The sequence below is a fragment of the Rhinatrema bivittatum genome, chromosome 2 (genome assembly GCF_901001135.1).
Source record: "Rhinatrema bivittatum chromosome 2, aRhiBiv1.1, whole genome shotgun sequence".
In the NCBI taxonomy this organism is placed as follows: Eukaryota; Metazoa; Chordata; class Amphibia; order Gymnophiona; family Rhinatrematidae; genus Rhinatrema; species Rhinatrema bivittatum.
In genome coordinates, this window is record NC_042616.1 from 76,808,946 (window position 1) to 76,821,321 (window position 12,376).

General features: G+C 43.6%; 1 protein-coding gene across 4 annotated transcripts in view; it reads right to left on the minus strand.

Annotated features, from left to right (window-relative positions):
- The window catches only part of MINDY4 (MINDY lysine 48 deubiquitinase 4), a 459,492-nt gene that overhangs the window by 52,332 nt on the left and 394,784 nt on the right, over nucleotides 1–12,376 (minus strand). For all 4 annotated transcript variants that reach the window (XM_029588354.1, XM_029588353.1, XM_029588352.1 and 1 more), the window contains 2 exons: nucleotides 12,104–12,167; nucleotides 2,405–2,566 (listed from right to left, as the gene is read on the minus strand). In XM_029588354.1, coding sequence (XP_029444214.1) covers nucleotides 2,405–2,566; nucleotides 12,104–12,167 — 226 coding nt within the window. The remainder of the gene's footprint in view (nucleotides 1–2,404; nucleotides 2,567–12,103; nucleotides 12,168–12,376) is intronic.

Consider the following 12,376-nt stretch of genomic DNA (forward strand, 5'->3'; position numbering starts at 1 on the left):
CTTGGGGATTATATAGGAATAAAATATCATATAAGTAGGTGGGACCATCTCCATTAATATCATGGAAAACTTGAATAGCACTTTAAACTTGATATAGTGAAAAACTGGTAGCCAATATAGTTGCTGCAATCATTTACAAAAAGATTCAGCAAACTACATAAACTTCAACACATTCTGCCTTTACAATGTTGTTTGTTTAAAAATAGCAAGACAGGCTACAGATTTCGGCAGATATAACAAATTCCCTAGAAATCAATGGAATGGCTGTTTACATACACAAGCATCTGCTATGATGACTACAAATACGAGTTTTGGGAACTTACTCAGCAATTTAATTTTATACCAGAAGAAATGTTCTACTGTTAAAGAACTTCCCTTAGATTGTTATATTTTATTGTGATATATTTCTTGTTTTGTTATACTGTAATCTGCTTTCAAAGGGTTATTTCCAACCCTTGGAAAGGTGAATGATAAAATTTTAATTATTTTTAAATCAAATGATACTATGATTAAAAAATAGCAAAAATATGTTGATCACACAGAAGCGTAAAAATGTGGTGACATAAAAAGAAGCCCATTTGATACGTCCATCATACTGTAGTACTGTGGCACTGCAAATGCTAATAAATCTCTAGCATTATCTGTACTTCCCCACCTCAAAAGATTATCTGTGCTTGACTCAGTTGCTTTATCATATTTATCTAAAGGGAAGTGTCTCCTGTATCCACCACCCTTTCTGTAAAGAAATGCTCCTTTATATTAATTCTGACTCAATCTAACTTCACGTTGTCGGTAAATATTTTTTTCATAGAGAGGGTGGTGGATGCCTAGAATACCCTCCCAGAGAAGGTAATGGAGACAAATACAAATAATGGACTTCAAAAATTCAGGGGATAAACACAGAAGATCCTCAGTGGCAAGAGAATGATAATTAAGCACTGGGGTAACCTGCACAGAGCAGAAGATTGAATCCAAAACAGCTGCAATATGACTTTGTTGTGCTTCCTAGAAGGCATGGGATGAGTTGCATTTACAATCTCACAGGAATGTGTTCATGTAGGAATTTGTATGCTCATCTAATGAAAATATACTAAGGGCAGACTGAATGGGCCATTTTGGTCTTTATCTGCCACTATTTATTATTTATCTGCCACTTTATGTTACACTGAAAATTACCTCTCTCTTGTGCATTACTTGTACATTTATGGGATTTGCAAATTTTTGCCATATTCCAAATCTGTCTCTTACTAGGATATATATTTGCATTTTTGAGTCTTTAATGTTCTTCTCATAAGATTTATGGTGCAGATTTTTAGACATTTTCATAGCTCTCTTTTTTACTGCCTCAATACTGAACGATTATGTATGGCGTTATTGTTCTCAGGGATGGATATCCAACTTAAATATTCCAGTGGTTTTCCTTTGTCTTTGCTGGTTACATATCCACACTAAGGGGCGGATTTTCAGACTCCGCGAATAGGCCTACTTTTGTTTGCGCTCCAGGCGCAAACAAAAGTACGCTGGATTTTAGTAGATACGCGCGGAGCCGCGCGTATCTGCTAAAAACCTGGATCGGCGCGCGCAAGGCTATCGATTTTGTATAGCCGGCGCGCGCCGAGCCGCGCAGCCTACCCCCGTTCCCTCCAAGGCCGCTCCGAAATCGGAGCGGCCTTGGAGGGAATCCTCTAACGCCCTCCCCTCACCTTCCCCTCCCTTCCTCTACCTAACCCACCCGCCCGGCCCTGTCTACACCCCCCCCCTTACCTTTCTCCGGGGATTTACGCCTCCCGGAGGGAGAAGTAAATCCCCGCGCGCGAGCGGGCCTCCTGCGCACCGGGCCGCGACCTGGGGGCGGGTACGGAGGGCGCGGCCACGCCCCCGGACCGCCCTGGGCCGTAGCCACACCCCCGTACCCGCCCCCAAAACGCTGCCGACACGCCCCCGAAACGCCGCGACGACCGGGCCCGCCCCCCGACACGCCCCCGACACGCCCCCCTCGGAGAACCCCGGGACTTACGCGAGTCCCGGGGCTCTGCGCGCGCCGGTAGGCCTATGTAAAATAGGCTCACCGGCGCGCAGGGCCCTGCTCGCCTAAATCCGCCCGGTTTTGGGCGGATTTAGGCGAGCAGGGCTCTGAAAATCCGCCCCTAACTCTCCTTATTGCAAAGTACCATCTGCTTTATAATAAGGGATGCTCTAACTAATACAGCCTGTTTTTAGGTGGTAGATGATAACTAAGCTGCTGCTACCTTTTTTCTAAAGATATGGTGAGAAGAAACAGTTTTTTTTAATGGTAATACACCCTGTAATTAATGTATCCTTATTCTAAATACTGGTCATTTTGGTCACTTAGAATTACTTGGCAGATAAGTACATACAGTAAAAGAAAATTCATGATACATACCTGACATATATTATAATGCTCAAAGCGAGATAAAAACCCAATATCACTGCGAACAGTAATCCCTTTTAAAAGTGTGATATTTCCATTTTCAGAATTGAGCTCTACTGTATCATTGAACACATTGGACACAGCTCTGCCAGTCAGAAGAAGGTTTACAAGTTCCTGTTGACATTTATAAAAAGTTCATCATTTCTATGTCTCTTTTACAGTATATGCTATCAATATCTTAAAGTCAGGTCAAAACATGTTACATTAGTAAAAATAACAACCATACATCTTTAATGTTAAGAATACATTGCATATAAAGTCCTAAGTTCAATGAGATCTTCATTCTTATGTATGATTTTGTTATTTTTTTGAGAACTATAAACCTAAACAAAGCATGAAATAACACAAATTACCTCTGGAGAAGAGACTATCTTAATATTCCAATAAAAAGAATTTTGCCATTTGTAACCTGTGATGTGGCATATAAGATCCAATGGAATCTTAAACACGCATCTGACTGGTTGATGTGTTCATCAAAATGCACAGCATCTGAAATTAAGCAGGTTTATTTGCCTGTAAATAGGATTCTCCATAGACAGCAAGATGAATTAGCCATGACACATGGGTAATGATATCTGATGGCACCGAACAGACCCATCTCTCATAGCTCAGTAAAACGTTTACTGAGCATGCACAGTTGTTCCTACATACCCACTGCCTCGTGAGCCCCTAAGTCTTTTACAGAGTTTAATCTTTAGCAGTGAGGCATACAGGTAATAAACATGGCTATTTCATCCTGCTGTCTATGGAGAACCCTGTTTATGGGTAAGCAAACTTGCTTTCTCAATCGACAAGCAGAGCTGAATTAGCCATGACACATGAAGAGTCCTAAGCTGAGAGCTGCAAAGTGGAGATATTCTGAAAAAAGCAGCCTGGTCTCTCCAGTGAAATGAGGACTATTGAATAAATACTGCTACACAAAACTGCTTCCCCAAAGTTACTGGCATTTCTTGAAAAGTTGTCCAGACTAAGGTGGGATGTGAAGGTTTGTAAAGATGACCAAGTCACAAGCGTTGGAAACGTCTTCAATGGAAGGAGCCCTGAGGTGCGCCATTGAAGCTGCTGTGGATCTCACTTGATGAGCCTTAACGGAGTCTGCAATCTGTAGGCCTTCCAGCATATAAAAGTGAAGAATGCTGTCTGCTAGCCAACTGGACAGAGTCTGCTCAGATACTGCCACTCAGTGGCGTAGCCACGGGTGGGCAGGTGCCCACCCAACTTAGACCCAGGCCCGCCCAACTGGCACCGGAACTGCAAGGCTGTCGCGGGATCCCATCCCCGCGACAGCGAACAAGAGAACCCACGCCTCGCGCGCCATCACGGCACACATGGGGAAGCGCTGCTGCGGCCGCATGGCCAACCGGTCTTCCTGTTCGGGGGGGGGAGCGGAAGCGCCGCGCGCAGCTTCCGCTTCCTCCCCCCAATGCAGGAAGATCAGCTGCCTCTCCTGCTGCCACCCGTTCTCCTGCTATCTTCGGACCAAACGGCCCGCCGAACTTCCTGTTTGGGGGAGCGGAAGCGCCGCGCACAGCTTCCGCTTTCTCCCCCAAAGCAGGAAGATCAGCTGCCTCTCCTGCTGCCACCGGCCTCCTGCTATCTTCGGGCGTTGGGCCGTACTGCCCGCCGATCTTCCTGCTTGGGGGGGGGGGGAGGGAGGAAGCGGACATTGTGCGCTGCGCTTCCGCTCCCCCCCCCCCGACAGGAAGTTCGGCGGGCAGTACGGCCCGACGCCCAAAGATAGCAGGAGGCCGGTGGCAGCAGGAGAGGCAGCTGATCTTCCTGCTCTGGGGGAGAAAGCGGAAGCTGTGCACGTGCTTGAATGTGTATGTGTGGATGAGAATGGGAGTGTGTGTGGGTGAAAACTGGAGCCTGGGTGTGTATGTGGGTGAGAATGGAAGCTTGAATATGTGGGTGAATGGGAGCTCAAATGTGTGTATGTGTGGTTGAGAATGGGAGCCTGGGTTTGTGGGTGGGTGAGAATGGGAGCTTGAATGTGTGTATATATGGGTGAGAATGAGAGCCTGGGTTTGTGTGGGTGGGTGAGAATGGAAGCTTGAATATGTGGATAAGAATGGGTGCTTGAATGTGTGTATGTGTGGGTGAGAATAGTACCTTAAATGTGTATATGTATGGATGAGAATGGGAGCTTGAATATGTGTGGGTGAGACTGGGAGCATGGGTTTGTGGGTGAGAATGGGAGTCTGGGTTTATGTGTGTGGGAGAGAATGGGTGCCTGGATGTGCGTCTGTGTGTGCATAAGAATATAAGCCTGGGGAGGGGTGAGAAAGTAAGAACTTGAATGTGAGCTTGGGGGGGGGAGAGCATATGAGAGTGACAGCTTGAGTGTGTGAGAGGGAGTCTGTGAGAGAAAGCGTGTATGTGTGTGTGTGTGTGTGTGTGTAAGGGAAGAAGACAGTAATAGAAGAAAGACACTGAAAAGGAATTAGGAAATGAGCTATAAGGGAAAAAATGGGAAAAAGAGACCAGGACCAACTGATTAGAAAAATACAAAGATCAGACAACAAAGGTAAAAATATATATCTATATTTTGAGATGTTAGCAATTTAAATATAAGCAACACAACCGCTCTCTCAAAATTTATGGACAGGTAGGAGCCGTGTATAAAATCGTAATAATAAGAAGGCTAAAGTACCACAAATCACCGTGAATTATGTTTGTATCATTAAGTAAACCTCATACTTAGGCGTAGATGTGAATGCTATGCTGCATAATTTGGCATTATTTATCAGTAAAAAAACAACTAGTAGACCTGCATGCCTACAGCCCACCCATGTTAACCTTGTGCCCACCCAAAAAATCAATTCTGGCTACGCCACTGCTGCCACTCACAGTATATTAGGGTCAGCTGACACAAGCATTTGAGAAGCTTGATAATAAGGCTGAGTCCTCAAATAACATACTAAGGCTCTCTTACAAGCCAAAGAGTGAAGAACCTTTTCCCCCTTATGCATATGAGGTCTCAGAAAGAAGGGTGGGAACATATTGACTTGGTTAATGTGATAAGATGATACCACCCTTGGAAGACACTCTGGATGAGTACGCAGAACCGGCCTGTTGTGGAAAAACTGAAGGAATGGTGAATAGAAGACCAGCCTTTGCAATTTACTGACTCTTTGAACAGAAGCAATCTCTATGAGGAACATGAATTTCCAAGTAAAAAACTTCAAATTACTGGACTCTAGAGGTTCAAAGAAGGTTTAGTGAGTTGTGCCAGCACTATATTAAGGTCCCAAGGCAAGAAAATGTACTAACTGGAAGTTTGGAATACCAGAGACCTTTCATAAACTTTGAGACTAAAGAATGGATATAGGCATTCCTTCCACCTGCTGGTGATATGCTGTGATAGTACCTCTTCATTGAAAGTTCACCTAAGGTCTAAGACCTGAAGAAGACAGACAGAACAAGTACTGGATCAAATCTCTCGGGTTACAGGAAAAAGGGTCTATCAAACTGGACTGATACCAGGGCGCAAACTGCTTAAAGCTGTAAGACTTTCTAGTTGAAAGAGTAGAGAAGAAATTACTGGGCACTCAACATCTATGCTGTGAGAGTCAGGGAGGATAGATTTGGGTGGTAAAGCCTTCCCTGCTCCTGCTTGATTAGAGTTGAAGAAGCTCCCAGTAGAATTGAAGACTGGGCTGGAAACCACATTTTCTATGGCCAAGCCAGGGCAATGAGGATCATCTATGCCCAGTTCAGAGGACCTTCTGAATAATCCTTGCAGTTAATGGAATCCGAGGATATGCATATAGTAGATCAACATCACAGCTAAACAATAAAGCATCCTTCGCACCTGCTTGGAGCATGCAGCAGAACCTTTTGAGTTTTCTGTCAACTTACAGATTTATTACTGGCTGTTTCCGGAGACTGAATAAATTATCCGCTACTGCTTTATCCAAGGGCCATTCATGTGTTAGTAGAACTCTGCTGAGACAGTATGCTTGTGCATTCTGAATTCCTGAAAAATAGATCACCTGCAGGTGGGTCCCATAAGGGAGATTCCACAACCATATTCAAATAGCCTCTTGACAGACAGTGAATGAGCCTTTGCCCCCTTGTTTGTTTATGCAGAACATGGCCACCTAAATGTTTGTCTGGATTAAGATTCTCTTTCCTGACAGTAGGTGAGAGAAATCTTGCAGGGTATGGTGAATGGCATGTAGTTCCAATAAGTTGATCTGAAGATGCCTCTCCAACAAAGACCACACTCCTTATATCTGTTACACACTGGTATGAGACACCCCCCCCCCCCCCACACACACACACACACACACGCACACACCTCCTGGTGCAGATATCAGTGGATAGAATCACCTGATGAAGCAGAATCTGCAGAGAAAGAACCGACACTCAGAACTATCAGGTGCAACTACCACCACAGGAATATTTTCATGCCGGGAGTTACCGATATTGGATTGGACAATGGTTCAGTTAATTGATCCTGCTAACTTGGAAGACCCCACTGAAGGTCACTCATATTTAACCACGTTGTGGGATCTACATGCACCACAGCTGCCATGTGATCAATGAGAACCAGAACTGCTCTTGCTGGAGTCTGATCCCTCTGAAGGGCCCCTTAGCTCAGGAGGAATGCTCACTCCTGAATAAAGTCTATTAATGTTCCTTTGAACTGGATCCCAAATTTTATTAGAAACCCGAGGGACTGCAGGCATCAGATGGACTTTTCAAGGGACTCTAAAATCTCGCTGGGGTCAGATCCATCACTAGCTAATCATCCAGGTAAGGGAAAACACAAACACCCAGGCACTGAAGCTATGATGCTACCACTACTGGTACTTTGTCAACACTCTTGGAGCTACTGACAGGCCAAAGGGAAAAACTTTGATTTGATAATGCACATATTTCACAACAATTCTGAGAAACTTGTGTGAGTTGTGTGAAAGGAGATGTGCACATAAGCATTGTCGACATCCAGGGTGCACATCAAATCCCTTGACTGAATAAAAGGAAAAATTGTGAGGAGGATATTCATCTTGAATTTCTCTTGGACCATCAACTTGTTTAGCCTTCATAAATCCAAATGTTTTCTTGAGGATGAGAAAATACCTAGAGTAGAATCCTGGACCATGCTCCTGGAAATATATCACTTGATTACCTTTTGGAGAAGGAGGGATTCCACTTTCTGCTGTAGCTGGACAGATGATAAAATTGTGAATTAAAGATTGAAGAATGATGAGTCTAAGGGATATGATAAAAACATAAGCAGTAGCTACACTTCAAAATCTTCAGGGCTCACCAGTTCTTGGTTATCTTGTACCACTTTGGAAAAAAAGATTGGACCCTCCTCCCCAATCGGTAGAGGTAGGGAGATCAGTTTCATCTCCGTCAAAAACTTGGCCCTAGTGTGTTTTCTGGGCTGTGTCTGCTGTGGCATCTTCAGCTGATTCCTTTCCCTCTGATGCCCCCTAGCAGGGAGCTGCTGCTGCTGCAGAGAGGGAGGAACTAGATGATGTTGGAAAGAGTGAAAGGGTTGTCTCTGAAAAAACAGATGCTTAAAAAAGAAGAAATGACATTTGATAAGAGGCAGATTTCCTCCTCTGTATCATGACTTGATGCTCCTATAATATGAGCCAGGGCCTCCTTTATTTTATCCCTAAACAGATTATTTCCAGTACAAGGGATATCAGTGAGATGAATGTGAACATCTTCATGTAGACTGCTAGCCCATAAGCAAGCCAATCTTCAGGTCTCAGTGGCTACGGTTGAAGTTCTGGCTGCAGTATTAAAATCTTCATAAAGCAAGCAGATCAGATATTTTTCTCACTACTCTGCATACTCCACGGCCCTAAGAATATCTGCTTGTTTCAAGTCTGACAATTCTAACAAGAGCTTTAACTTAATGCACTCATGTAGGTATTGCACCATATGCAACTAGTCGACCTCAATGTGGCCTCTTAACATGGAACTCGAATAATTTCTTGCCAAAAGTATCTAGAAATTTTTGATCTTTTCCTGAGGATATACTGGAAAACTCCAGTGACCTCTTGACCTGCTTGAGAGCCAACTCTACCACTACTGAGTTTTGAGGAAGGTGGACCACTCCTAAACCAGGGGTTGCTTTAGTCCAGGTCAAGGATACAGGCCACCGGCAGACATGAGATGGGAGATTTCTATATCCCTGTCTGAATTTCCTGAGGTAACTTGCACACTAGAATCACCACCGAGTCAGCTTATGATTGCAGCAACTACAAGAGCCCAAAGATATCTATCTTCAGATCATCTTCATTCCGGGCAATGATTTTAAGCACTTTTGTCAGGAACTTGGAGTAGCAGAGGACTTCAGAAGGAGAATTATGTTGTGGAAAGTCAGGAACAAGATCTGATATAATTCCTGTGGCATCGTCCTTTATTCCTGACCAAAGGGAGACCCTAAGCCATGACCCTTATGATGAAAGCAATGAGAAGTTTAAGATCTCTTTTGCTTCAGAGAAGATCCTGTGGAGACAGAGCCCAACTGGGCAAAAACACTTCTTCTTCCTCTGAAAGAAGATGGGAACCCCCTGGGAAAGGTGAATCCTGCCTCACTTGTTGCGCACTCAGACCTACAGCTGGGAAATCATGTGGAGAGGAACACACTGCTGTTGAATATGGTGGGGCTATACTGGAACACTTCCACTGTCTTCGAGGCTCCTCCAAACATTCACATCTGTCCTTCAATGTAAATAAGGCAAAGAAATGTTTTACCAACTTTGTTAACTGGTTCATGAGTTGAGGTGCCCTTTGGGCAGGGGTTGGAAGAGGAATATGCTCTTCAGAAACCCATATGAATTCTTCTTCAATTTGTTGCAATACTGCTGACGTATTTACCTCCAAAGAAGGCACCACAGTTGGCTCTGAAGCGCTCCGAACTGCTGAAACTGATTGTGGACTATCTTCCACATCCAGACCTCCCCCAAAACTCTCTGCACTGGTGTAGAGCTGACAGTACCATAAACTTCTCTGTCATAGGTTTCCCTGCTGAGAGTAATGACAATGCCTGAGAGGGGGAGCTAAGTGCTGATGCAAAAGATGCCCACATAGGACTGGGGTCTGAACTTTGTGCCATGAGAGAAGATGGACTTGTACCAATTTTCCCCATCTTTCCTCAGTGTTGAAGATGGGGCCTCAGCCGCAGAGCCCTATGTGCCAACTTTTGCTTCTTTAGTTCTGAAGATGCCTGCCATGGGGATGAGCCTCATGCTTGACCTCTGACCTGACATCTGACAGCATGGGGAATAGAGAGTGAGAAACCCTAGTATGGCTTCATATGCAGGGTTCTGAGCAAGTCTCACTTTGGGAGGAAGACCCAGATTCATGCTGTTTACCCTTCAGAGCTCTCCCAAATCCCACATCTTCCAAGCCTGTGACTGCTGTGATCTAAAAAACATGAGGCCAAAATAGTTGTATTTCATTATATCATGGCTGGGGCCAGGTAATTCTAGCACACCCCATGAGCATTGGTGATGGACATCTGGTGCCCACAAATATACACTATGAAGCTGCTGATAATAGGCTTCTTGGCCTTGTGTGTTTTCTTTAACATTCTAGCTCAAAAGTTTCCATTTTTTATCAAATAACACCAAAAAATGCTGAGGTACTGGAAAATGGCAACAAAGTGCATTGAGGCAGAAAAAAATGAGAAAAATTCTCTAGAAAAAAAGAAAGAGGAAACACATTCATGCAGAAACAGACTTCACAAAGCACCGCATGTGCAGGAAGCATTGTCCATGCTCCATAAATATCTTACTGAGTTATGAAAAATGGGTCTATTCACCACTGTCAGATGATGTCACTCATGCATCATGCCTAATTCAGGCCTACTTGTCAGAGAATTGCAGTATTTCTTGTCTAAAAATTTCCCTGGTTGAGATCATTTTTCAAAAAACAGATCCTGTTTACTATAAATTACCCAGAGCTACCAAAAGAAAGCTTAGAGAAATATACCCAAATACTCAAGGAAGAAGTATCAGCCCAGAAGGGAATCCTCTGATCTTCCATGCATAAAAAAATTTCACTAATGCATAGAAGGCAGTTCATAAAATCTTCTTTGCTCTACTATACTTAGGGGTACATTTTATAAAAAAAAAGCACGAGCGTGTACGTTTGTTCGCACACCAGGCGCAAACAAAAGTACGCCGGATTTTATAAGATACGCACGTAGCTACGCATTTCTTATAAAATCCGGGGTCGGCGCACGCAAGGGGGTGCACATTTGTGCACCTTGCGTGTGCTGAACCCTGCGCGCGCTGCCCGTTCCCTCCGAGGCCGCTCCAAAATCGGAGTGGCCTCGGAGGGAACTTTCCTTCCGCCTCCCCCCACCTTCCTCTCCCTTCCCCTACCTAACCCACCCCCCCCCCCAGCCCTATCTACACCCCCCCCCCCCCACCTTTATTCCCAAAGTTACGCCTGCTCGAAGCAGACGTAACTCGCGTGCGCGGGCCGGATGCTGGCACGCCAGGTTCCGGTCCGGGGGCTGGTCCGGAGGCCACAGCCATGCCCCCAGAACGCCCCCGGACCGGAACCACACCCGTGCAGGGGGGGGGGGGGTTTGGGGTAGGTTTTCAGGGGTTACACGCGTAACTCTTTGAAAATGTACCCCTTAGTTTTGTCAGCTCTAATAGTGAAAGTCTCCAATTATCCATATAGCACAGTAAAAAACAGTGCAATAAATTCTAAAACTGTACCAAAAAGGTACTGTATTTCTTCTCTGGTGAGGCCATCTTCAAAGATGAACCAATGCCTCAGTAGTCTCTATGCCTTTTAATTCCTAACCTATTTCTTGGCAAACTGTGCATACTGTAATTAATCAGTGTTGAAGATACCTATCTATGAGACATGGCATTATATATCATTTCAATAGTCACATAGGCCGGTAAACAGCTGTCACACACTAACAGCTTTTGGCTGTTATAAAGCCAAGTGAAATTTTATTTATTTATTTATTTATTGGAGATTTTTATATACCGCGGTACGTAAAGGTCTACATCACCTCGGTTTACAGAAAACAATAACATAGCACAATGCTTTACAAGTAACAAGTTATACAGTAAGAAAACAATAAATAGCAACAGGTTTTGCATACAACAGTTAATAGGAATGTGAACAATTAACTTCAACAGTAGTTGACAACTTTATACAGAAAACTGATTTTCAATTAAAACTAATTTTTTCAAGTTAAATTTAAATTTAAAGCAACAATTTAACCCAGTGACTCTGTGAGGGCAATTTTTAAAGTCATTGACCGGGAAAAATAGCAATTTATGCAGGTAAACTGGCCACCTGAATACTGTCCTCCCTCAACCTGGCTGTGGTCTTCTATAGCATGCATACTTTTACCTGGACTGCAGGGAGGCATTCCTAGAAGATTGGTTGGCTCAAGGATAAGAACAATGCATGCAGGTCAAATCTTTGTGCATTTTTTTCCATTTAAATTCTACTCACACGAAAAGGAGTGCGTCTGTGGACAGTTTTCAAAGGGAATATATATGTGCACTTTCCCTTTGAAAGTTAATACATGGTCCACTGATACAAATTACCCAGGCAGTCTGAAAATTGCTCCTTTTGAGTCTTTCAATTGCCCTGTCACTCAATTCAGAAAATGAAACATTTCTGAAATGGAAGGATACTTACCTGTGTACAGTATCCATGAGTTCCAATCAAGTAGCTATTAGACACATCAAAATCTTTGCGTACTCTGGAAAAAAATTTCAGAAGGTTTAAAACTTTAAATCTATCTGTATTCTAAGAGGCACAAAAAATAAATACCAAAAACTATACTAATCAGAGACCTAAATATAATGACAAATGAAAAGTAATGTTATGTTAATTAAACATTTTTTTATACTTCATTTGTAAATATAGTATAGTGCATACAAAAACAAATATAAAAAATTACATTGAATA